This window comes from Mustela erminea, chromosome 9 (assembly GCF_009829155.1).
Source record: "Mustela erminea isolate mMusErm1 chromosome 9, mMusErm1.Pri, whole genome shotgun sequence".
Taxonomy (NCBI): domain Eukaryota; kingdom Metazoa; phylum Chordata; class Mammalia; order Carnivora; family Mustelidae; genus Mustela; species Mustela erminea.
The window spans coordinates 20,725,835-20,749,203 of record NC_045622.1 but is presented as its reverse complement, the minus strand read 5'-3'; the positions used below and the strand labels follow the sequence as shown (position 1 = coordinate 20,749,203).

Genomic DNA, 23,369 nt, shown 5'->3' with positions numbered 1-23,369 from the left:
TCATCACTAGGCTCTGACCTCTTCCCCTCACTTTGACCCTTGGCCTTCCAGCCCCCTCTCTCAAAAGAGAGGGCTGCCTTAGGTTCCTCCTTGTTCTCTAGGTGGTACTCTCAAAGTGGCTTCCTCAGCAAAGCCCTGGGGTGGCCCCAACAATCTAGAGCTGGGGGGATGGACATGTCGGGGGAGAGGCAGAGCCCCAGCCCCACATCAGTCACCACAGAACAGTTCTTACTGTTCACTGGGTGCGTGGGCCTAGCGCTTCTGGGCCGGAGTCCCTAAGATGTCCGTATTGGAGAAACACAACCCAGGCTCAGGCTCCATGGTGTCTACAGGTACTCCCACTTCAAATAAAGAGCTGTTGATTGACCAAATGATTACTTTCCATGACCGTTTGAATTCTCTCCCCTCTGAAAAAAGAGTTTCCCTCATGCCTGGTTCTACCTCAAGGCCAAGACAGTCTCTTGGTGTTTGTTTTTTATCTAACTTGGTACCTCCATGCCAGGCCAAGACCTCAAAACCTCGTAGACTGCTTCAAGCCTGCTGGTGCTTCCAGAATCTACCTCCCCACCCTGGGCGCACAGAGCTGTGGGTGCGTATGCTTAAACCCAAGGCTCTGTCGCCCTTTCATAGAAGTGGCCAAAGAAGCTCATGAAGGCAGTCAGTTTTCTGCACCAGAGCTGAGCTGGTTGTATGAGGAAGGAGATTTCTCTCTGGGCTGCTTCTCTAAACCTGACGGTTGCAGCCACCGCCCTCCAGCATGGTGCCCCATCTGGCCACTCTGATCAGAGGGACAGGGAAAAGGGGACACATATCTGCTGCTACCCTCATGGTGAGAACTCCAGGGAACAGAACAGCCTGGGCTGAGGATCCACATTTTCTTCCCCAGGAGAAGGGCAGGAGAGCATGTGGCTCCCTGTAGCAACCGCAGTCCTGGCCCCCAGAATCTCACCCCATCTGTGAAACCCTTGCCCAGTCCTTAGCTCTCTTCAGAACATGTCTGTCCTCATTCCCTCACTTTATGTCACCTTCTTTGTGGCAGCAGCACCAGAGAGAGCCTCCCAGCTTGAGGTCCCACTAAAGCCTCTCCTCTCTGCCTTGGCCTTTGGAAGATTAGATCCCTACCAGAGAGCCTCTCTCTGGGCCCATGCCCTCTGTAGATCCAGGGAAGATGGCAGAGTCCGGAACCTGGGGGTTTATTAGTACCCTGTGCTTCACTCCACACCCCCAATCCACGCACACTCACCATGAGATGCTGGAAGAGCCAAGAACGCATTATATTGGTGGCATGCTTGGGCAAGACTCCTCGTTTGTTCTTGGACTTCTTATCCTCATTGTCCAGGAGGGAGGTGAGGTCAAGGTTAACCTTCAGGGCACGTGGAGAAAAAATCAGCATCAGCAGCCTGGCGGGCCAGCAGCTAGGGACTGTTGCCATAGTGACGGCAGGCTCTCGCTGCCAACCCCCTTTCCCAACTCATTCTCAGGGCCCTGGGGAGGTCACCTTTCCTTTCACTCTGCACCAGCCCCTCAGAGAATGGGAGACAGGGAGAAGGAGGAGGAAGAGGGGTAGGGAGAAGGGGATGAGAGAGGACACAGAAGAAACGGGGACATGCAGAGGGTAGAGGAGAGACAAATTTGCCAGAAACCATCCACTAGTTATTAGCATTTCTAGGTTACTTTACTGTTTGCAAAGCACCTTACACCCCATTACTGTGATTAGCACTCATAGCAGCCCTGGAAGCTGGTAGGGCTCTGTGCAAGTGGTGTTCATCCCTTCTCTGTGGGTGAGAACTCTGAGGCCCAGACAGGTCAGGTGACTTATCCAAGATGACAGAATTAATGTCACATCTCAGGCCTGACTTCAGATCTTCCTCCTCCCCCTACCTGTGTGTGCACTCTATCCCACTGAGCTATGGAGTGGCTCGGGCTAGACCAGGGATAGGAGGTGCAGGATCCTTTGATGTAACCCCGAGGGGGAGGGAAATCTCAGGAGTTGATAAAGCCTTTCCAACAACCAGCTTCCCATCTGGAAACTGAGCATAATGACACCTCTTAAAGGAATAACGTGATTACGTAAGTCCCTTGTGTAAAGGGCCTAGCAGGGAGCAAACAGTTATGACTGTTCCCCTCCCCCCACAACTAGTGCACATGAGCACACACCTGTGCACGTACACTCACCTGTGTGTTCTGGATCTGGATGGCTCCCTGGGGGATTGCTTGGGTGACCACCTGACCCTGGGAGGTTACCATGGTAACTGGCTGGTATAAGGCTCCACCTGAGGAGACAACCAGTTTTTGGGTCCCCTGCCATGAGGGTGGGTAGGAGTGAGGGCAAGACGGATTTCCAACTCACTTGGCATTCCCATGTAAATACCTTCAATTCTGGAGGCTCTCAAGCCCCCGTTGGGGAGGGGTGAGGTGGGGTGGGAATGGGGTCCAGAGAACAGAGTCTCTGGTGGGAAGTAAAGCTTGGTCTTTGAGGGGCTCATGAGACTTTGACCCAAATTTGTTCTAAAATATCACAATTAGGTCTTGGTGCTAGTCATCTATAAACTTACAGAACGCTGTGGTCAAGAATTGAGCTGGAATCCCCTTCTTGGGAGGGGGCACCCCTCCCATTTCCTAAGATTGTTTGTATGGTACCCTGCCCCCCACCCCCGGAATCCCCTTGGAGCCACCCCTTCTCCTCCCAGGAGTGTTCCCCACAATCCCTTGCACCGACCTGACACCACTTGTGAGTTGACGGTTGTCATGGCGATGTTGCCCTGCTGGAGCGCTGAGGCTGGGACCACAATCCCCTGGGGGTTATTGGAGACTCCAGACATGGAATTGGGGGAATTCTGCAGGAGATCCTGGCAGTAAGGGAGGCGTGGTTTGTGACAATGTCACTCAATGCCTAGAAGCCACAGCCCCAAATTCCTCCTCTCCCTTTCTCTCTTTCTGTCTTTCCTCCTCCCTTTTTCCTGTTCCATCTAGGGCCCAAATCTGAAAGGCAATTCTCACAGCCCTCTAGAAGCAGTGAATAAAAAGGCTCAATATTGAAACCAACTAATCTACCAACCAACTTACTAACCAACCAACCAGCCAGCCAACCAACCTACAATGTTTATCCACTTAGCTATTCTGTTCTTCTAAAGCCTGAGACACAAATCATCTCATAAACCAGCGGTCCCCACTTTGGCTTCACTTTGGAATTTCCCATACTGATGCCTGGGTTCTGAACCCAGAGGCTGTAATTCAATTCGTTGGGGGTGTGTCCAGGGCTTTGGTGTTTTATGAGCTCCCTAAGTGGTTCTAACATGTGGCCCAGGCTGAGAACCAGGCTTTATCTGCCTAGCACCTCTTCACCCTTCACACTGAACTGTCTCCAGATGCCTTCCTAGACACCCTCTCCCGCCGAGAAACTTACCTCCTCACGTACCTATATCACATTATTTATTATACCCAGCTCCAAGGACAAATGGCTTCCAAAATTTTATCTTTGAATCCTGAGCACCTAACTCAGGTGCCTGGCACACAGTGGACACTAAAATTGTTGTTCAATAAGAATAATATAGAAACAGCCGCCCTTGCCTCTTTACAACCTGCCTTCAGGGCATGTCATAGGAGCCTCGACCTCAAGCCACCCTTCAGCACATTTCATCGATTCCTTCCTCTTCCCCAGGCTGCCAGCCCAGAATCCCACTGCAGACAGAGGCCCCCTTTTGCCCCACGCTGTCAACCTGCCAGGCCCCATTTTTGCCAGGAAACAATCCTTGCTGTTTGTTTTTGCAGCCGCCAAAGCATATAAGAAGAACATTTATTCCTGGCACTCTGGTTGCCTCGTCATTGCCATGTCACAGCTGGGCCAGGAAGGGCTTGGACCTGATGCTGAGGGACTCCGCATGTCATGCTGGAGGGGAGGGAGCTTGGCCACAGCCTCCAGGAAGCAGCAATAAACCCTCCCTGCCTGGGGGCTGGGTGCTGGGTGCTTGCTGGATGGGGAGAATTTGTGGTGTGTGAGAGGAGGTTGGGGTCTCCAGGTTTTCTTTGGAGAAAGCAAGGAAGGTGGCCAGTGAGGTGCCATGGAAGGAGTGGTGGGAGACCTGCCTGGGTCTCTGGGCTCCTCTGACCACAGTGCCTCATCTGAAAATGGCTTGAACCACATAACCTCTCTGAAGACCATCAAGGGCTGACACTGTCATGCTCACAGCTTGGAGTCCTAACGCATGAGCTGTAGGAATTTAGACAAGTAAACAGTCAAGAAAATAGACTACCACTGGGGGAAAAGAAGGCCCCAAGCTTCCTAACTTTCATTTTAGGACTGGGGGAGAAGCTTGGGCTTTCAGCCTCCAGGGAAGGTCTAGAGTTTCTTGGAGCCAACTTTTGGTCTTCCCAACTCAACCGGTTCAAGTCTAATACTGAGGCCCACTTTCCGAAACCTAAAAACTGGAAGAGCCCTTAAATGCTACATATTCCAACTCTCTGAGCACAAATAAGGAACTGAGGCTTCTTAGAAACCCAAGAGACTCGCCCAAGACCTCCAGCCAGTTCACAGCAATGGGACTAGAACACAGCCCTCCTTCAACCACAAACATTGAATACCCACCCTGTGCCAAGAACCGGGCTACAAGGTGCTCCTGGAACCACAGGGGCTCAGTGCATAGTTACTGGAGGCAAGGTGAACAGGTGAAACACTCAAACCCCAGAAGTACAGAGGAAGCATGGGCACGAGAGCAAAGACCATGGATTTGGGAATCAGCAAATCCCAGCCCTTCTGGGAGCATCAGTCTCGTTTATAAAATGTGTCTGGCTCAGCGCTGACATCCAGGAGCCCTCAAAGCCTGTTTTCAGCTCTGTCTCCATCTAAGGTTGATTCTGCCCTCATCCCAATACCCTTGCCAACCATTCTCACAGGATGTAAACCAATGCTGATGTTATTTGAAGCTGAAGCAAAGTTAGAAGTTAAATGTAACAGAAGAGGGTGTTATCCCTCTATGCCTTTCACCCTAAAACTAATGGAAAGGACTTTTCAATTCTCTCTCTCATCTGGAAACTTCATGCCATGGTGCTCCTCATTGGGGAAAGGCATTTGGGAATTTCCAACATAAAAAGTTGCCCCAGACTTTTTTTCCCCCGAAAAAAGGTTTCCAGCAAGGTTAGGAAAACACAAGTGAAACAGTAAAATAAATACAAGATGTGTGCCTTGGGATTCAACCAACACACATTTTTGCTAGCCAGAGGCAGAAGGGTGAGCTATCCCCTGGATACTTCATCTACTTATTCAGACTCTGGCTGGTTCCCTGCCCTGTGGTCTTGCAGGCCTGCGTGCCAGGTTCTGGGCTTGGGTAGTTAAAGGCAATTTATGCATTAGATCAGATTCTTCTCTTTTCTATCGTCTCCTCCCACTCGGGGGTCATTGGTTGGGACATGCCGAAAGGCAGCCAAGCTCAGCAAAGGAATGGAGAAGAGACGTTCAGGGACAGAGACCACAGGAAGGGCCAGGGATGGCTCCATTGTAGCTGGGCAAAAAAGAGGAAGAAAAATCTGGGCGTCCCCGAGGTCTAGGGAAATAATATCCAACCCCTACATTTGTAAATATGACCTATTTCACATACTGGCCTGAGCCCTGTCGTGTTTTCAAAGACACAGAGTTTCAGGGTCATGGAACCAGACCCTCTGCGATCTGTATTTGTAAAAACCGCCCTCGGCTGGTCCCAAAGGTCAACGGTTCTGAAACTACCTATGTATTACACACGTTGAATATTCACATTCTTTTATCATGCTATTTCATTTTAATGAAATACTCCCACACTATTGGGAAAGATGATTCTATTTGCCTGCAGAGCAAGTGAGGCCCCGAGAACCGAAGTGGCTTCCTAGAGTCACACAGATGTGCCTCGAACCCAGGTTCTTTGGCTCTGAGTACAGCACCGACGCTTGCTTGGAGAGATGTGCTTTGGAGTCAGATACCCAGGCTCGACATAAGCAGGGTGCCTGGCACACGTCAGCACCCAATAAGTCACTTTCCACTTCCTTTGGCTAAAGCCACTCAGCGAGGGAGCTGAGTTTGGCACAGCCAGGATTTTAAACCTGTTCAGAAGGTCCCAGAGCTGCTTGGGTTCTCAACTTTGCAGCAGTGGAGACTTAGCCGGGGCTGCGTACTGAGCCGTGGGGGTCAGTCCTCGTTTTGTGCCCCCTTCATTCCTGCCACCTTGCCCAAGACATTCCTGGGCCCCGGCCAAGCCCCAGAAGTGGGAGCTGTGCCTCGGCCTTGGACGAGCTCTGTGACCTGACTGCAGCCATTCCGGGGGAGCCCTGGGTCTGGCTCTCTGGAGCTTTTGCCTCTGCGGAGACGATGGGGCTCTGAATCTCTGGGAAGAGTCTAGGTCTTCCATACTGTGGCAGCAATGGAAGCCCCTTAGGGAGAAAATGCTGGCTAAGCACACAGTATTTTTATCTTCTTGGCAGCTTCCTCTTGGGGCTCATCAGACTCCCAAGCAGGTGGGTGATGCTCTGTCTGGACCCAAATAGGGCTGTTTCCTTCTAGTCTCCTTAGCGCCCATAAAGAGGTGAGAAGAACATGTTATACAGTTTTAGGGACATTCTTCAGCATCCAGAGTCTCACATCCCTGCCCAAATTGTCCAGGAACCAGGGGCTCTGCGCTGGTTATCTAGCTTAAGAACTCTGCCTCGTCCCACCAAGAACATGGCCGTAGTGTCCCTGAGCCTCTGCAAAGTGCTAGAAGCCTGGCTTTCTGGTGGAGCCATCCCACCAAACTGGGGTGTGTGTGAGCTCCTACCTTCTAGTATTAAGATTTGCTTTCCAAAGCAGGACAAGGCCCTAAAGCTGAAAACTTCCTTGGAGTTTTCTGGGAATGATGTCTCCAGGTCTGGACCAGGTGACCCAGGACTTGGATGAAAACCCACGAGCTAGGCTCCACAGGCCTCCCAGAAGCTGTGACACTGCTGATCCTCGTGCGCTGTTTCCCTGAGACACAGAGAGGCAGAGAGCCTCTCAGAAGCGGGCCAAGCAAGGTAGGGGAGCAGCTTTAGAACGGCCCAGAGCTCGCGCCTCCTTAACCCTACTCGTGGACCAGCTGCAAAGCCTTCACTGCCTCAGGCCATCAGTCACGGTAGTCACCAGGTGAGTTTTATTCCTAATCTCATTTTGGAACAACAACAACAAAAAGATGATTTGTTCAAAAGGAAGGCTTTCCTAAGAAAAAGTGAAAGGTTCTAGGATTGCTTTTGGAAGCACAGGGTGTTGGGGTGGGGTGTTTGTGGTGCAAAGGAAGGGACTGTGGCTATGAACTCTGACCTCATGGTCTGATGTTGGTCCAGAGGGAGCCGGCCCAGTCCCTGGAGCCACCACTCTTCACTGTCAATAGGGAAAGGGCTTCTGTGGCTGGGGAAACAAAATTCCCACTAAAGGAAGAAATTCCCGGAATAAACTGATGGGAGGAAGAAAGGAAGGCAAAGACAGACAGAAACATTTTCCTTTAAGTAATTTTGAAATAGCTGGAATGTTTATCTTACTAGGAGGCCTGTAGAACAGAGGACATGAACTAGATGACACTGCAAAGGTCATCCCGACTGAGGATTTAGAAAAACCAATGCCATTCCCTAGAATCCATTGTTTGTTGGGGGTGGGTGGGTGAACAGGTGTGGAGGGGGTAGGAGTTGGGAGGGGACAGCACTACCCATGGGGACCCACTATCTGCCATCCACCCCTAGGCCACTAGGGGTCTCTGCTGATCCACAAGCTCAGACTGCGCTCCCCCAAACCTCTCCAAGCCTCCCAGGAGGACAGGTCTGTGGGCTAACTGGCCTGGGCTGGGGGCTGGGGACTGGTCTGGGGTACCTCACTTCTGCTGGAAAGCTTGTCCAGACTCACTCTGGGCATGCCCGTGGCCCATGCTCTTGACTTCTTCAGTGTTTCCTGTTGGTCTGATATACTGCACATAAAGCATAACGGTTCTCTGTCTTATGCACGTGTCTTCTTTCCTTAGCTTTGGTTGCAGCTATTTTGAGGGAAAGAGGGTTCTTTCTTTGAATTCCCCCAAGCTGCCGACCACAGTGTTGGGTGCACAACAGATGCTCAATAAGCGCAGGGCCTGACTGGGCTTTGGCCCGGGATGGGGAGTGTGTGTATGTGTCTTAGTGGGGAGGAGAGGTTGCCTCTGTCCCCAGACACACTGTTCCTGGCAGTGTCCTTCCATTCTGGCAGGGCCAGAGTCCTGTCTTTGGCTGGGAAGGGCTGGGCTCCCAAACTCAGGAAAGCCAATCACATGTAAACAAGCCACCTAATCCAGTGGCTGTTTCTCTCCTGCTGGGGGCTTTAGTCTCAAGGGAAAGGCGCTTCTGGCCTGTGGGGACAAGTGGCAGCTGCTGCTCTTAAGGAACATTCCTTCTCAGAAGAAGAGAACTGCTCAGGTTTCATTGGTCTGGCAGGAAGGGCGGTCCTCATGGTCTCCTGGCGCCCTGAACTGGAGGGCTGGGGGCTGGGAAGTGGTGGAAAGGACAGCATTGGTGGCTGTGGGAGGAGGGAGGCAGGGTAGCTCCTGGAACTCTACTTCCTGTTACTGTGGTGTAGGGGTGCCTCCTTCCCACCTCAGTGGTGATCCTGCAGGGTAGATCACTTCCCCGTCCTCCCATCAGCCTTAAAACTCCCTAGTCAAATCCTCAGGATGCTTGGCCACTGGGCAGAACTTCCGGGGGCTTGACTGAGGTGACTGCCTCCTACCTCCCTGATCTCCTGCTAATCTTAAAAATGCAAACTTCCTGTAGGTCTATAGGCAAGTCCACCTGCTCCAGGCAAGGGTGTACTCACTAGTCCCCTCCCTATTTTTTTTAGAGAGTTAGCAGAAATGTACCTTTCTAGTTTTCAAATCAGTGCTCTACAGCTAAGTGGGGTCACCCCTCCATACCCAGGGCCCAGGACCCCTGGTTCTTTCCTATGTGTCCCCCCCAAAAAATCAATACTCTCTCTATATATAGTATCATATATAATATTAGTAAGTAATATAATAAGTAGAACACAGTTTCCAGCATAACCTATCTCAGTCTCTGCTGTTTACCTGAGCCAGTGTCTGAACTTCTCTGAGCTTCTCTTTCCTGGGGTAGAAAATAATGTGCCCTCGCAGCCTTGCTGTGAGGAGTAAATAAGGTAATATACATAAAGCACCCAGTACATACAGTCTAGGGAAGGTTCAGGAAATATTGACATTCTCCCCAGTTCTTCCTGGGGCAGCACAAGATGTGGCTACTCAATTAGTTTGCCTCCAACATGTTTCCAACATTTGCCCCATCGCCTACATTCCCTATTATGTCTCACATCTTTGGGGACTGGCCATCATTTTCAGCCTTGCAGCACAGTCATTGTTAGGTTCGGAGGTCAGAGATCATGTCACACCCCCTTTGAGGTCCTTGGAACTCAGCAGGCTCAGTTGTGCTTGAACTGATGCACAGGGCAGAATTGAATGACCGCTCATCCTCTAGCAGCTTCTTTGCCCCAGGAATTCTGAAAGGCTGTCTCTGTTCCTTGTCTTCTCCTAGACATCTCTCTACACCGGGAACACTCACTTTCGGAGCTCCCAGATAGCCTACCACTCCTCCTCCTCATCCCCTTTCCTGAAGAAGTCCTTCCAAGGCCACAGAATCTGCAACTTCTCCAATCACAATGGGCAAAATCTTCCTGCTGGCCTTCCTAATCCATGCTGAGGTTTGCTCATTCTGTCTCCAGGCAGGAACAGGCTGTGGCTGTGAGAGTGGGCAGGCGGGGACCAGGCCTTCTCTGGGGGCAGAGAGAAGGAGGCTAAGCAGTGACTGGCGTAACCGGAAGCCACACATGTGGTTTGTTTGATCCAGACCTCTTCTGTGGCTCCTCTCCCTATCTCTGGCTACTCCTTTCCTGCCTTCCTCAATGTCCCCTTACTCTGGAGTCTTTTGTGGCTCACATAACTTATCTAGGTCCACAGGTGTGACTCACAGCTCCCCTGTACTGAGACTGGGAGCTCCTTCTGGATAATTCATTCATGCTCTCATAGGATCATGCTCGGTGACTGAGAACTTCAGCTCAGTCCAATTCAGAGCAAGGTGGGAATTAATTCTCTCCAGTGGGATGGTTTGGTTGGTTTGGTTTATGTCCTCTAGGAAAGCCGGGAGAAGCCCGTCCAACAGGAACTGGGAGTCTAGGATGAGCCTCCTTACTGAGGAGGCTGCCCCAGCAAGAAACCTGGGCTCAGAGGCGTGAGGAAGCTGGGATGTCCTCAGGGGCAGGTGGAACAGGATGGCTTCCTGGAGCATGGAAACCAGCTGTGGCCCAATTTCTTGGGAATTCTAGTTCAGCTTGTGGGCTTGGTGGAAGCCGTCTCCCCTACTCCCTACTTGTATCCCACCCAAGAGAAAGCTCACATTCAGAAAAGGAAGTCCGAGCAGGGAAGGTGCCCAGCTGCCATAGAGCTGAATGGGGACATGGTATGGCATGGCGGGGGGTAAATTTGAATAAAAAAATCTCCCCCACCTTGCAACACAAGGCCAAATGATTAGCACACAGGGAAAACCATGAACCAGCAGTTTGCAACAAAGCTGGCAGGCCGCTGGAATGTTGATACTGAAGCTCATGCTCCAGAGGGGAGACACCCCTCCCTGGGCCAGGCTGGTGCTCAGTGCGGCTATTTCAGGCTGGGGGGATTAAGGCTGAACCATGACGAATGTGAACCATCATATGTCTGCGTGCGTGCGTGTGCTTGTCGCATACACGCACACACACACACACACACACACACACACACACACACACGCATGCCCCAGACACTCCTCTCTTCTCTCCCATACTGGTTCCCAGGCCGGCCTCCTGCACAGAAAGTCTCTTGGCAGCCGAGGCCTCTCCTTCCTGGGGAAGGCCCAGCTAGCGCGGCAGCCCCCAGCTCAGGGACAGTGACAGCAGCCTGCCCTGGGACTGTGGACAGCACGTGGCGCGTCCTATGCACCGTCCCTCCTCCACACGCCTGGCTTCGCACTGACCCCGCACCCCCTAGCCTGTCCCTTCACCCCCCACCCCTCTGCTGCTGCTGTTCCTTTTCTCTCTCTTTTTCACCTCTGGCCTTCTCAGCCTCTCTTCCCTTCCCTCTGCCGCCCTTCCCCTCCAGATCTTCATCCTTCCTCTGCTCCCTCTTGAAGGTTACCCTCCAGAGTTGTCTTTCTTTCCCTTTGTCTTTCTTCTGATTTCTCCTTCCCTCTTTTGGCTTCCTCTGGCCCCTGTTGATCTGTTGCCATCTGTCTCCTTGTCTTACTTCTCCCCACAGATATTTACTAGCCGTCCATGAATTGGACCTTGGGTTAGCTGCCACCAGGCGTGGGTTTTAATTGTATATATAAAACACTGTCTGTACTCAAAACATGTCTGTTATCTAGGAGAGGAGAATGACCCTTATACCAGTGACGCTGAGATAAAGTCGCATGTGATATTTATATATAAGTGGTCCCCAGGGCTCCAGCACTTAGTTGGGAGAAAGAAAAGGCCTTTCTGGATGGGGCATCAGAGAGGTCTCCTGGGGAGAGCAGCCTTGTTGCTGTCCTGGGGAAGAGGATGGGTTTGGTGGTGCAGAGCCGCGGAAGGGTTGTCAGAGTAGACTGGCCTGGGAAAATGCAGCCCTGGGAGAGCCTTCACTGTCCGGCCAAAGGATGAGAAAACTCTGAGGACAATTGGAGCTTTTGAGCAGGACAAAGACATGAACAGGGCCTTAGGACCATAAATGCAGCAGCAGAACCTGAAAAGGCATGTGTAGGTGTGTTTATGTTTGTGGTGCATAGGCATGTGTGTGGAGTGCTGAGGGCTAGCCATAGAGGACAGGTAACCGGGCTGGGAATCTACGGCAGCAGCCTGTGTGTGATTATCTCATTTAGCCACTGAAGTCCCAGCTAAGTAGGTGGCAGCAGGCAGAGGTAATGAAGGGACAAGTCTGAGAAGTTCCAAATAGGAACACCTTGCCCAACGCCTTGTCTTTTTTTTCGAGCTGTCTTTGTTTTTGCCCGATTGTCTGAGTTCCTCTTTCTAAGCAGATCAGAAGCCTTTCTCTGGTGGCTACCCCAGGGCCAGCTTCACTATTAGGCAGAGATCTGATATTTACAATGACGGGAATCAAAGTTCTCTCCTCTTTCCTCAAAGCTCAGAGGCCCCGAAGGCTGGGATCTCCCAGGAGGACTGACTTTCGCAGGCAGCGTCTGTGCGCCCTGGCTCACCCAGAGCCTGTGTTACCCTTCTCTGCCAACCCTGGGTCCCCAGTGGCCCTGCCTGCTGCAGACTGACTTGTCAGCCCCAGGACCCCGACCTGGAGGGGGCCGCTGTGGCTGCTAAGCCCTCTGGCCCTCCTCTCCTCCCCCACTACCCTAGTACACCCCCAATGTCAGTGCACGAGGTAGACTTGGAGAGCCCAGGAGGGGAAATCCAGAGCCTCTCCAAGGACCTGATTATTTCCAAAGACTTGTGCTAATTTTCTGATATGATCCTCACATCTCTGTGAGGCACTAAATCCTCATTACTTTTCCTGACCGATGCATTCTAATTAGATCAACACTTAAAAAAAATTCACAATAGCCACAGGATGGCTTTCCATCTCATTAACTCCTCACTTATTATTTTCATGAAAATTACTGATAAAAATGTGCATCTCCATTTGCTGAGGCCTCACAGCCTCCTCAGCTCCTATCTTGCATCTCTCCCGTCACCGGGGCTGTGCAGCGTCGCCATGGTAACCCACAATAATAGAAACTAATAAATTACAAACGAGATGCTCGTTGAGCAATTATTGTCCTCTTTTATGCAAGTTTCTTGCTAATTTTGATCATAAGGGAAAGTACAATAAGACTCTGAAGGAATGAGTCTATTTCAAGAGAATATTAGCTAGCAGAAGCCTGGGCGGCTGTTTTTAGATCTGTAATAAAGTGATTTGGTGATTTCAAGCAACGGGAAGAGGAAATAAACTTCTTGCCTCGTGTCCCATGCAGTACTCACTGTAGAGTCCCACAGAGATCCTTCTGAATTTGTGCAAGCAGGGCTGACCTTCTAGAAGGCCCCTGACCCTTCCCTTGCCTCTACAAGCTGGAGGAATGGATAAAGTGTGCTGGTCCCTAAAGCTTAGAGATAAAAATGGCACCACCTTTCTTAGACACTTTCTCGAGTGCCCATTATCTTTAGAAAGTTTATCCTTTTCCCCACACCTGATTTGTCTCAGGAGAGGAGGGTACAGTAAATCTCCTAGGGCCCTCCATGTGTCTGTCCCAGACTCGGGAACTCAGCGGGAGGAGAAGAAAGCAGTGAGCTATGGCTTGCGTAGATGTGGGTGAGTTTGGTGGAAAAGTACCACCAGGCGGCTTTTTTTTTTTTTTTAGCTCTGTAGGTTTGGGGAATATATTCCACCCTGGAGAGAAGAGCCCATTCTCCCTCAAAACACAAAGTTGCCATTTCTAGGTTCCCCAGTTCCCGGGATGAAGGTGACTCTTGGGAGATGGGTGGCGGGAGGTGACATTCCCAGTGGTCCTGAAACTTAGGAAGACAGATGAGCCAGGGTAGGGTGAGCAACTGGAAAATGAGCTGGCAGAAGCAGAAGCAGTCGCATGGGAAGCTGCCTTCATCTATGAAATGGGCAGGATTCAGGAAAGGACAAAACCCTCCTTATCAAGGACACGGAGAGGTCAGCAAGCCCTCTTGAGAAGTGTGCGGGGCTAAGAGGTGGGGGTCCATTCCCGGCTCTGCCCCAGCCTCATCTCAACACTTATGTGCATTTCTTAGGCTATCTTGGGCCAGGAACCCAGGAATCACTTTGGTCATTTTCTAAGGAATACCCATGCCCCAGTATGGTGAGTTCTGGGGCTGCCTGATGAGCAGGAGTGGATCACAGCAGGGCTTTTGTGCTGAAAGGGTCCAGTGAGTCTAAGCTACACTACTAGGCCACCAGAGAACCTTCAGACATTCCTACACCCAGCTTAGGAGCCTAGTTTAGGACATAGGACCCAGCCCAGTGTGTTACCTGTGAGTGAAGGTTTATGGAGGGCTGGTTGGGGGAGTAGGGTCCCCCGAGGTCATTCCTGAGCAGGTTGTCACTGTGCATCTTGGTTTTGAGGCAGGTGATGTACCGGTTACAAAAGTCCTTGCAGAGTTCATTGACTTTCTCCAATTCCAGCAGGTGAATTCTCAGGACCTGGATTGCCTTCACCATCTGGGGAGAGGAGGGAGAGCTGAGCCTGGTGTTCAGATCACATTCCTCCTGCTGCCTTGACTTCCCGAGCCCCAAGGCCACCAGTGGAGAGAAACCCATGCCCTGCTCTGGGTATAAAGTATTCTCATCCACTGGATTTCAGTTCTAGCTACGGTGGCCTGCTGATGGTTTGCATGCTTTGAGCCCACTGTTAACACAACCGCTCTTGAGTAAAGGGTACTCAGAGAACCGTACAGCTAAAAGCCCAGGTCTCTAGCCCCAACCCTGCCAGTCATTGCCTGGGGGGGCTTGGGCAGTTGCTCTGCACCTGGTTGTTGGAAGAGTGGGTATAATTAAGTCCCCCGTAACAACCATCTAGGTTTGTGGAAAGGATTGTAGGAGGGAATGTAGAAGCTGCGAAGTGTGGAACGCTGAGCAGACATGAGGAAGATGGGGATCAGAGCTCTTGTGGGAGCCTCTAGGAGTCAGGGACTGTCTATTCTTAAGCATGTATTCTGAGGGCCTCATGTGACACAGGTCACCTTGCAGAGGCCCCATTGCTACTTGCTGACTGACGGGATCATCCCGCATGACTTAGCTGGGCTCTGAACAGCAAGCTGTCCACAGCGGCCTTTTCTGTGCCCTTTGGATTGTGGTACGTGTGACTGTCTCTCTTCAGATGGATACTCCTCACCCTTCATGGCAACAGGAGAGTTCTCAGTTTGGGCTTTTCTCTTCATCATTGTTATTATTAGAACAAGAAAAGTGCGACAGGAAGTTTGGAAAGTCAAGGAGGGAAATAACTGTCCTTGACCCATCACCCTAAAAGAACTATGATTTTCTTTTTTTGGTCTTTTCCACAGGCATCTATTTTAACATTGCTTTAGTCACCTTGTGCTTACAACTTTGTTTCCTGTTTTCCCCTTAGTTTATTAGTTTTATTTTTCTACACAGCAGCACGGTGTTCTCTATTGTCACTTCTGGCCTTCGAGCTTCTAGAAGGGAGAGAGGGTGTCTGATTTTCTTGCTATGTTATCATTGGCACCAACACTCTGGACACTGAGTAAATATTTGCTGAATGGGTAAAAGTTATTGAGTAAACATATTTTAATTGTTGCCTATTATTTCACATGTGTCCTCCTTAACCAATCCCTCATCATTGGGCATTTAGGCTACTTCCAATTTTTCAATTTTATAAAAAATGTTATAGTGACTGTTTTCCAAGCTTCCCACTTTGATTCATGTGTCTGCCTATTTCCTCAGACTGAACTCCCAGAAGTTACAGGAAAAAAAGTATGGACATTCTTTTGGCTCATGATAAATACTGCCAAATTGCTTTTCAAAAAAGCGTGTTCAAATGATTCTGGACCAATTGGACATTCACAAGTAAAAACAAACAAACAAACAAACAAACAAAAAACCAAACCCTTGATTTAAGTCTCACATTTTATATAAAAATTAACTCAATTGGACCACAGACCTAAATATAAGATAAAACTATAAAACTTTTAGAATAAAAATGCAGGAGAAAATCATGAGTTCTTAAGAGTGGATTAAGAGGTCTTAGACTTGACCACTCAAATTTGACCCAGAAAAGGAAAAACTGATAGATTAGAACTCATCAATATTTAAAAAGCTTGCTCTTCAGGAGATCTTGCAAAGAAGGTGAGAAGGCAAACTATAGATTGGAAGAAAATACTTGCAAACCATATATCTGACAAAGGACTTCTTTCTAGAATATATAAAGAGCTTTCAGAACTAAACAGTAAAAGAGCAAGCAACCCAGTTAGAACAGGGGAAAAAGACAACATCAGACATTTCACTGAAGAAACACAGATGGCAAGTAAGCACATGAGAAGATGTTCAATGTCATTAGCCATCAGGGAAATGCAAATTAAAACCACAATGAGATATCACTTACACACCTATCAGAATGGTTAAAATGGTTAAAATAAAAAATAGAGACACTGGATCACTCGGACATTACTAGGGGATGTGAAAAATGGTTCAGCCACTCTAGAAAACAGTGTAACAGGTGTTTTTGAAACAAAACTACATATATGCTTATCTTACACCCTGCAGTTATCCCAGGGAAATAAAATATATGTTCACACAGAAACAGTTTGTGAATGTTCAAAGCGGCCTGTTCTAACAGCCCCAAACTGGAAACAACCAAAATCAACTTCAACAGGTGAATGGATGAAGACACTGTGGTATGTCCATGTCATGGACTACTAGTTAGCAACAAAAAGGAACAAACTATTGATACACTCAGCAACTTGGATGGATTTCAAAAGAATAATTATGGTGAGGGAAAAAAAAGCCAGTCTCAAAAGGTTACCTACTGTATGATGCCATTTATCTGACATTCTTGAAATGACAACATTATGGAGATGAAGAACAGATTGGTGGTGGCCCGAGGGTGCAGTGGGGGAGGGAGGGAGGAACTGGCAGAGGGAGGGAGGAAGTGTTCTCTCTCTTGACTGTCAGAGTTTACATGAATCTGTATCTGTGATACAAAGGCACAAGGCTAAACATGCACAGGAGTGCATGTAAAAAGGTGTCATCTGAATCAGATCTGTGGATTGTAACACTGTCAATTTCCTGGTTGTGAAACTGTATGCAGTTATGCAAGAAGGGAATCAGAACTTCTTTGTATTAGTTCCTAGAACTGCATGTGAATCTGTAATTACACTGAAATGAAAAATGGAAAAAAGGGTGGGGCCTGTTGCCATTGGAGACCCACTGGTGTTGACTTAAGCAGTATCTAGGGAGTCTCTGTGTAATCCTACCCTCCCAGCTGTTGGCTAGCATCTTGATGCCTAGGAATCAAGGCAGGTAATCTCTCCCAGAGAATTTTGACGGTCAGGTGTGAGCAGAACGACATGACTGGACACTGGTGCCATGCTCCTCTCTGAGTTTCATAGACATTTCTAGTGGGGAACGATTGAGTAGTCCCTGGGTTAACTTTTAGATTGCGTGATGGGCAGGAATGGTGCCTAACTAAGGGCTCTTGGAGTACTGAATTAGACTAAGTTGTCACTCAAAGACAGTAACCAACAATTTTGTGTCTTCATGCAGGGCTCAATCCTAGGAACTTATCCTAAGGGAGTGCTCCCTCCCTTTTGGCTGAGATCAAAAGAGACTGTGGTCTCCCATGCAAAGAAGAGACTCGTGACTTTAGAATGGCTAATTTGGTACTGAAAGAACATTTGCTCTCAATTTTCTACTTGATTTTGGCCATGGATATCTTGGTTTATGTCTTTCAGAATAATTAGCACCATACAAAAGCATTTAATAAATGCTCATTGACTGCTTGATAACAATACCCAAACCTGTCTTATTCTTACTATGTCTCAGACACTGTGTTAAACCTACCACATGCCTTCTCCTATTTATACCACACGACCACCTCTGCAAGGAGGCACCATGATTGCCCATATTTTATAGTTGAAGAAAATGAAGCCCAGAGATATTAAGTTTTCTGTGTTTAGAGCCACATGGCTGGTAAGTGGTAACACTAGGATGTGAAGCCACATGTACTATGTTGCTCCCAAGATGGGCTCTGCGGATTTGTGTAGATGGAGAAAAACAGTCTGAAGGGTACAGGATTTGGGAGTGGCCCAGTGATGGGAAGTATAGGGTATGAGGAAGACCAAATAGCTTTGGGGACATTAAAGTTTAGGATTTCCAGAGTCTTGTCTGGTAACGTTTCCTCATTCGGCTACTCTGGTTCCTCATCTCTCACTCCTGGCCTAGCTTACAGGAGTCAGAGTACTTCACCAGTGTAGATGTCTGCCTCCTCCTGGGTAAAAAGAGAGGTTGGACTATCAGGTGCTTTCCATTTTCTGCTTGCCTGAACATGACTTATGCCCTCAGTTCACGGACGGGGCTGGTAGGGGCCCTGGGAGATGATCTGGGCTGGCGTCTAGGTGAGAGACCAAACTCTCTAGGATACATGGCTGCTCTTGTCTGAGGCGCTCCCAGTGAGAGCCTTCACTTCAAGTCCCCTCTATTTCTCTCAGCCTGCTGATTGAGAAGTTCTTTCTCACATGTACCAAGATCTCTCCTGCCTGAGTCTGAAGCCCCTACCCAGGCTTCTGCAGGCACCTAGAACCCCTAATGCCTCCATCAATACAACCTCCCTTAATTTAATATTATCCATTCAACACAAATACGGAGTTTCACTCTATGCTATACAGGGAACAAGGCATTTGACTTGAAAAAATTGTCCAACTGGTTTTGTGTTCTCCAGACAAAAATCATCCTAAGTCCTTAAACCTTTCTTCTTTTTCCTTTTCCTCTTCTCTTTTCCCTTCCCTTCTCTTCTTCCATTTCTTCTTTCCTTCGGTCTCCGAGCTCTCCTTTACTGGACTATTCCTTTTTTAATCAAAATTTCATTTACTCGTTTGGTTTTAAATCTACATACAAGTATCCACCGCAAAGAAAGGTGTACATATCTACTCATTTATTTTCTAAAACATAGCCAATAAGTACTTATTAAAAAAGAATCAGAAAGTACCAACACATAAGACAAAAAGACAAAGTAAAATCTACGTAGAATGGTTTTGTTCAAATGAAACACACAAGGAGCTTACACCACATCTGGCACCCAGTGGTCAAAAGCGGACCTACTTTTTGGTCTAACAAAGCACAGTCGAAGGATGACTTTTTTATGGGATAATAGGCTTGGTTTAAAGATTTAAGAAGGGAGAGTAAATCATAATGGTATTCCGAGGTAATGAATATGGAGGACCTATTCAATATTAGAGACAAAGATGGGCTGTACCATTAGTGGGGTGGCTGGTGGGCAGAAGCAAATCGGTGGGGGTGGTTGTCAGACACCCTGAATCCAGGCCTATTGTTTACAAAATTGGGTGTTACTGGGCCACGAGTTCTGTGAGCCTCAACTTCCTCATTTGGAACATGAGGATAACGATCATTGCTTGCTTTTAAGAGTTGATTAAGGCTAAAGGCAATAATGATGTGAAAGTATCTTAGAAACCAGAGGGAAGCAATTGCATATAATTTTTTAAATCTCTTTTAATAATTTCTAATATCCTGTTGGCTTTTCTACTGTTCTTTCGTATTCAGCGAGTAGAAAAAGAATCATTCCCGGTGTTTTTTCTCCTGTATTTACGTTTAATAAATCATCCTCTATCCTACGTGTTTGCAATTTTGGGTTTTTGCTTCTAAATCAGAATAAAACTCTGATTTATTAAACTATTTTTCTAAGTGATCAATGCCATATAAAAAGTTATTTCAAATCTTCTAGAGCAATAACAATTCCATTTAATTTAATACCATCATCAAACGTGATGAATGTGTTCTCAATCCTTCCCCCTAAGTCTTGCTTCACCTCCAGCTTCTCTCTCTGCTTTCTCTTCCAAAATAAAGAAACAGCCCTTTTCTACTGAGAGGTACCCTTCAAAAAAAGCAAAATGAGAACTGACCTTATATTTTAGTCTTACACCCCTGCACACTAGCTCCTCACTGGTCCCAGGAGAATACACAAGGACTGGGGCATCTTGTGGGCTATGAAGTTGCACGGTGGGATGTCCCAAATCTATTATTGCCTGCCTGCTGATTTTGGATGACCTGTTTAACTCTATTTGTAAAACTGAGGATGATAATACCTACCCTGTAGAGTGGGTATGAAAATTGAATAAAATGATATATGCGAATGTTCTGGGCACATAGTAGCTATTTGATAAATGCCTTTTCTTTATGCCAACACTCTCCCCCATCCCACTACCCCAAGTTCCTTTCTAAAAAGTGGCCTTCTGTAGGGTTGTGGCTTTTGCCCTTCATAGTCATAAATCCTTGCCTTCCAAAACACACACATACACACACACAACACACACATATATATACATCACTTTATGATTTGCAAAATGCTTTTTTCATCATTATCTCATTTGAATCTCACAACCACGGGGACTCAGGTGACCTAAATTCCATGCAGCAAGTTGGGGGGCAAGTTCTTTTCACCTTCTCCTTCCTCGGCAAGTTGGGAAGCTGGAACTACTCTCCCTCACTTACATACAAGAGAGTTTCTAAACTTGCATTCCTTAAAGTGCTCAGATATTTCCTGTGGGTCATTAGGGCAGCCAAAGCTAAAATCAAACCAAAAATTGTTCCCGAACCGGCCAGCTGGATCTGAGCAGTTGGAAGTGCAGGGTCCCTGGAACAAGGAATGGGACGTGGGAGAAAGGTGAAGACCAGGGATGGGAGAACTGCCAGACAACAGGGGGATAAAATGGTGATGCGAGCCATCATGCATGACAAGTTCAATGACTTTTAAGTCAATAACATGGCACTTTGCCTCCAATGTCCTCAGAATTTGGAGCAGCAAGTGGTTCAGAGGGAAGAGGCAGGTGGGCTTTGGGAGTTAGACCCACTTGGTGCAAATCCCAACTCTGTAACTTATTGGCAGTAGGACTCTCACTCCTTGATCTTCTCCTTTGTAAAATGGGGATGACAAGAACTACCTCGTGGGGCTGTTATGAGAATTACATAGAGAAATGTGCTGGAGAACAATGGGTTTTGGAAGCTGAGTCTTGGGTCTTCCACCAACTGAGAAATACTGGCCAATTTACTTCATCACTGTACTTTACTTTCCCCATTTTTCCTGTAAAATAGGATAATAGTAGTGACTCTCTCCGCATTGTACTGAGGATTAGATGAGATGCAGCTAGAAAGGACTACTAAAACCAAGACCAGGCACATAGAAAGCTCTAGGAGAACAGTGGCTATAGGTCAGCATGGGGGCTGAGTGGGGGCGTTGGGAGTTCGAGACCTGCACAGTATCTCTCTTGCACGCCTGCCTTGGGACTGGCAGTGTGATCTTGAACTAAGTGAGTTCACCTTGCATCTCAATCTCCTCGTTTTAAAGTGGGGATAATAATACACACATACTTGTGGGTTTGAAGACAAGATTAAATAAGGTAATATAGGTAAGGTGTTTACAATAGCACCTAGTAAGTGCTCTATAAATGTTAATCACAACTAGCTTTGATTAGTCTCACTAGCATTCCCTATCTTGGTAAGATTCTCTGCTCCTATGTAGGTGGTGAGAGTTGGGCGGCAGGCTGAAGTGAACGACTCTGATCGGGGCTGCCTGAGGTCTCTATGGACACAGAGCTCTGGCCCGGCTCCTTCATGTGCCTCCTTATTCACAGCCTCCAGCCTCTGGCCCTGCCTTTTTAGAGTGGGCCCAGGGGCCTGGGGGGCCCCATTTTGGAGCAGGCTTTGCGGTCAGGCAGCCATAATCTGTCCCTCGAGCCACACCAGAGTCTCATTAAAACGTGCCCCATAAATGTTAAAAAATTTACACATAAAAAAATTCCATGCATGAAACTGAAACCTTACGTTTAACAGCCTCGGTTTGAAATCTTGCATAATATATAAAACCTCGGCACTGCACTGGGGGCCCGTAAATCAGATTTTATAAAACAAAAAGCTTTTACCTTTCAAAGGGGTTTGGGGAACTTGCAAATTTTACAAACTTTACCAACTGCCAGTCAGAGGCTGCTGGGTCCAAGCAGGGGATCAGTGGGCCCGATGAGAAATGGGCCTGGTTGGGTGTAGGGACTTGGAGGGCAGAGAGTATCCCCAGGGAGCTCAGTGGGGGCATGCTGGCTTAGCCACCACAGGGGTGAGAAGCCACCTCCACAGTTCTGAAACAGGGAGGTAGAGAAGGTCGGAGAGTGGGTGGCAGGGGATAAGAGTAGGTGGCAGAGAGAGGTGGGGGGTGGGGAGGTGGGGGTGTGGAGATGCTGTTGGCATTTATAAATGAGGACTTTACTGTCCCCAGGAAGAAGAGAGGTGGGGAGACCTTGGAAGGAGCAGGGTATTGGGAGCCAAGAGACCTGGGTTCTGGTCCTAAATGACTCATTTCCCTTCTCTGGACTTCAGTGTCCCCATCTGTAAAATGGGGAGTTGCATGTGCTGGACAGTCTTCTCTCAGTTGCGTTTTCCCTTAGCATTTTGTGACTCTTAAGTTTCTCTGTGGGCATCAGTGCTGTGGGAGCAGCTGGATAGCCAGGAGAGGGACGTTCCCTCAGAAGCCTACGATCTGGGAACCCCTGATCTTTGGGTAGCTCTGGGAGAGCGCAATCAGCCGTTCCCATGGGAACTTGTCTGGGAGACCGCTGCTGGGAGCAGGGGAAGGGATCGCTCAGCAAGCCAGTTTGTTTGGAGGATTGGAGGACAGGCAGCTGGAGGTGGGGGGAATGTACGTCCTAAGGGCTGACATGGGGCCTATAGGCTCTCTGAGCTTGGGAGAAAGCAGGATCAGAGCATGACCTGAGGGCCCGGGGAGGGACAAAGTTTTGGGGGACCCCCACATCCTTCTGACAATCCCATCTGTGAAAGTCAATATTCAAGGGCAAAGGAAAGCCGCCCTGACACACATATATATAAAAAATAAATCTCTCAATTATCTCAGCTCATTTGCTTGGGGTCTCTCATTTTATGTCCCTGCTCCGCTGCGCAGTATATCTGTCCGGATAAAGAGTTACAGTCCGTTGGGCTACGTGTGCGGGGTTGTAAAAAATACAGATGCCAAATTAACTGGCTGTGGCACTCAGCAGCTGATTGAGCTGATAATGACGCGATCTGACCTTTTTCTAATTTCTAATTATGTGCATCTCGGCTGTGCTGGCTACATGATTCTTGTTCTAATGACGGCTCCCATGGTTGGCCTCTCCAGCCGCCCCCTCCCCACGCAGGACTACAAATGGGGTGGCAAAGGGCACTGCTCAACTGCCCAAATGAAGTTGCAGGGTATCTGCCCCACCGTCTTCTTGATGGCCAGGAGGAGACGCCGGGAAGGTGGTTCTCCTTACCTTAGCGATACTGCATTTGAGATTAACCTTCCGGATGCCACGCATTTTTAAAGGACATTTGGTTCCACATGCCATCTTGTTAATTTTTTTTTTTTTTATTGCCATGACATGAGAGAGGTGTATTAGCTCTACAGACGAGGAAACCGAGCTTCAAAGGAATTAAATCATTACAGTCGCACACAGGCTAAGCTGTGAAGCCAGGCTCGGGTCCTCCCTCTCCAAGAGCTCCTTCAACTCTCTATTCAAACACCTGACCAGTCAGCGGCCACTGACAATGGCTAAGACCTAAGTAAATCCGGTCCACCTGGGCAGATGTGGTGTCTGAGGCTGTTCTGCCCACGGG

The 23,369-nt window shown here is 48.4% G+C and overlaps 1 protein-coding gene across 5 annotated transcripts in view; it reads right to left on the bottom strand.

The window, feature by feature from the left end:
- Nucleotides 1-23,369, bottom strand: part of PKNOX2 (PBX/knotted 1 homeobox 2) — a 259,719-nt gene that overhangs the window by 18,959 nt on the left and 217,391 nt on the right. For 4 of the 5 annotated variants that reach the window (XM_032359674.1, XM_032359677.1, XM_032359675.1 and 1 more), the window contains 4 exons: nucleotides 14,010-14,198; nucleotides 2,720-2,849; nucleotides 2,176-2,273; nucleotides 1,244-1,363 (listed from right to left, as the gene is read on the bottom strand). In XM_032359674.1, coding sequence (XP_032215565.1) covers nucleotides 1,244-1,363; nucleotides 2,176-2,273; nucleotides 2,720-2,849; nucleotides 14,010-14,198 — 537 coding nt within the window. The remainder of the gene's footprint in view (nucleotides 1-1,243; nucleotides 1,364-2,175; nucleotides 2,274-2,719; nucleotides 2,850-14,009; nucleotides 14,199-23,369) is intronic. The other variant, XM_032359678.1, reaches the window with a different exon arrangement.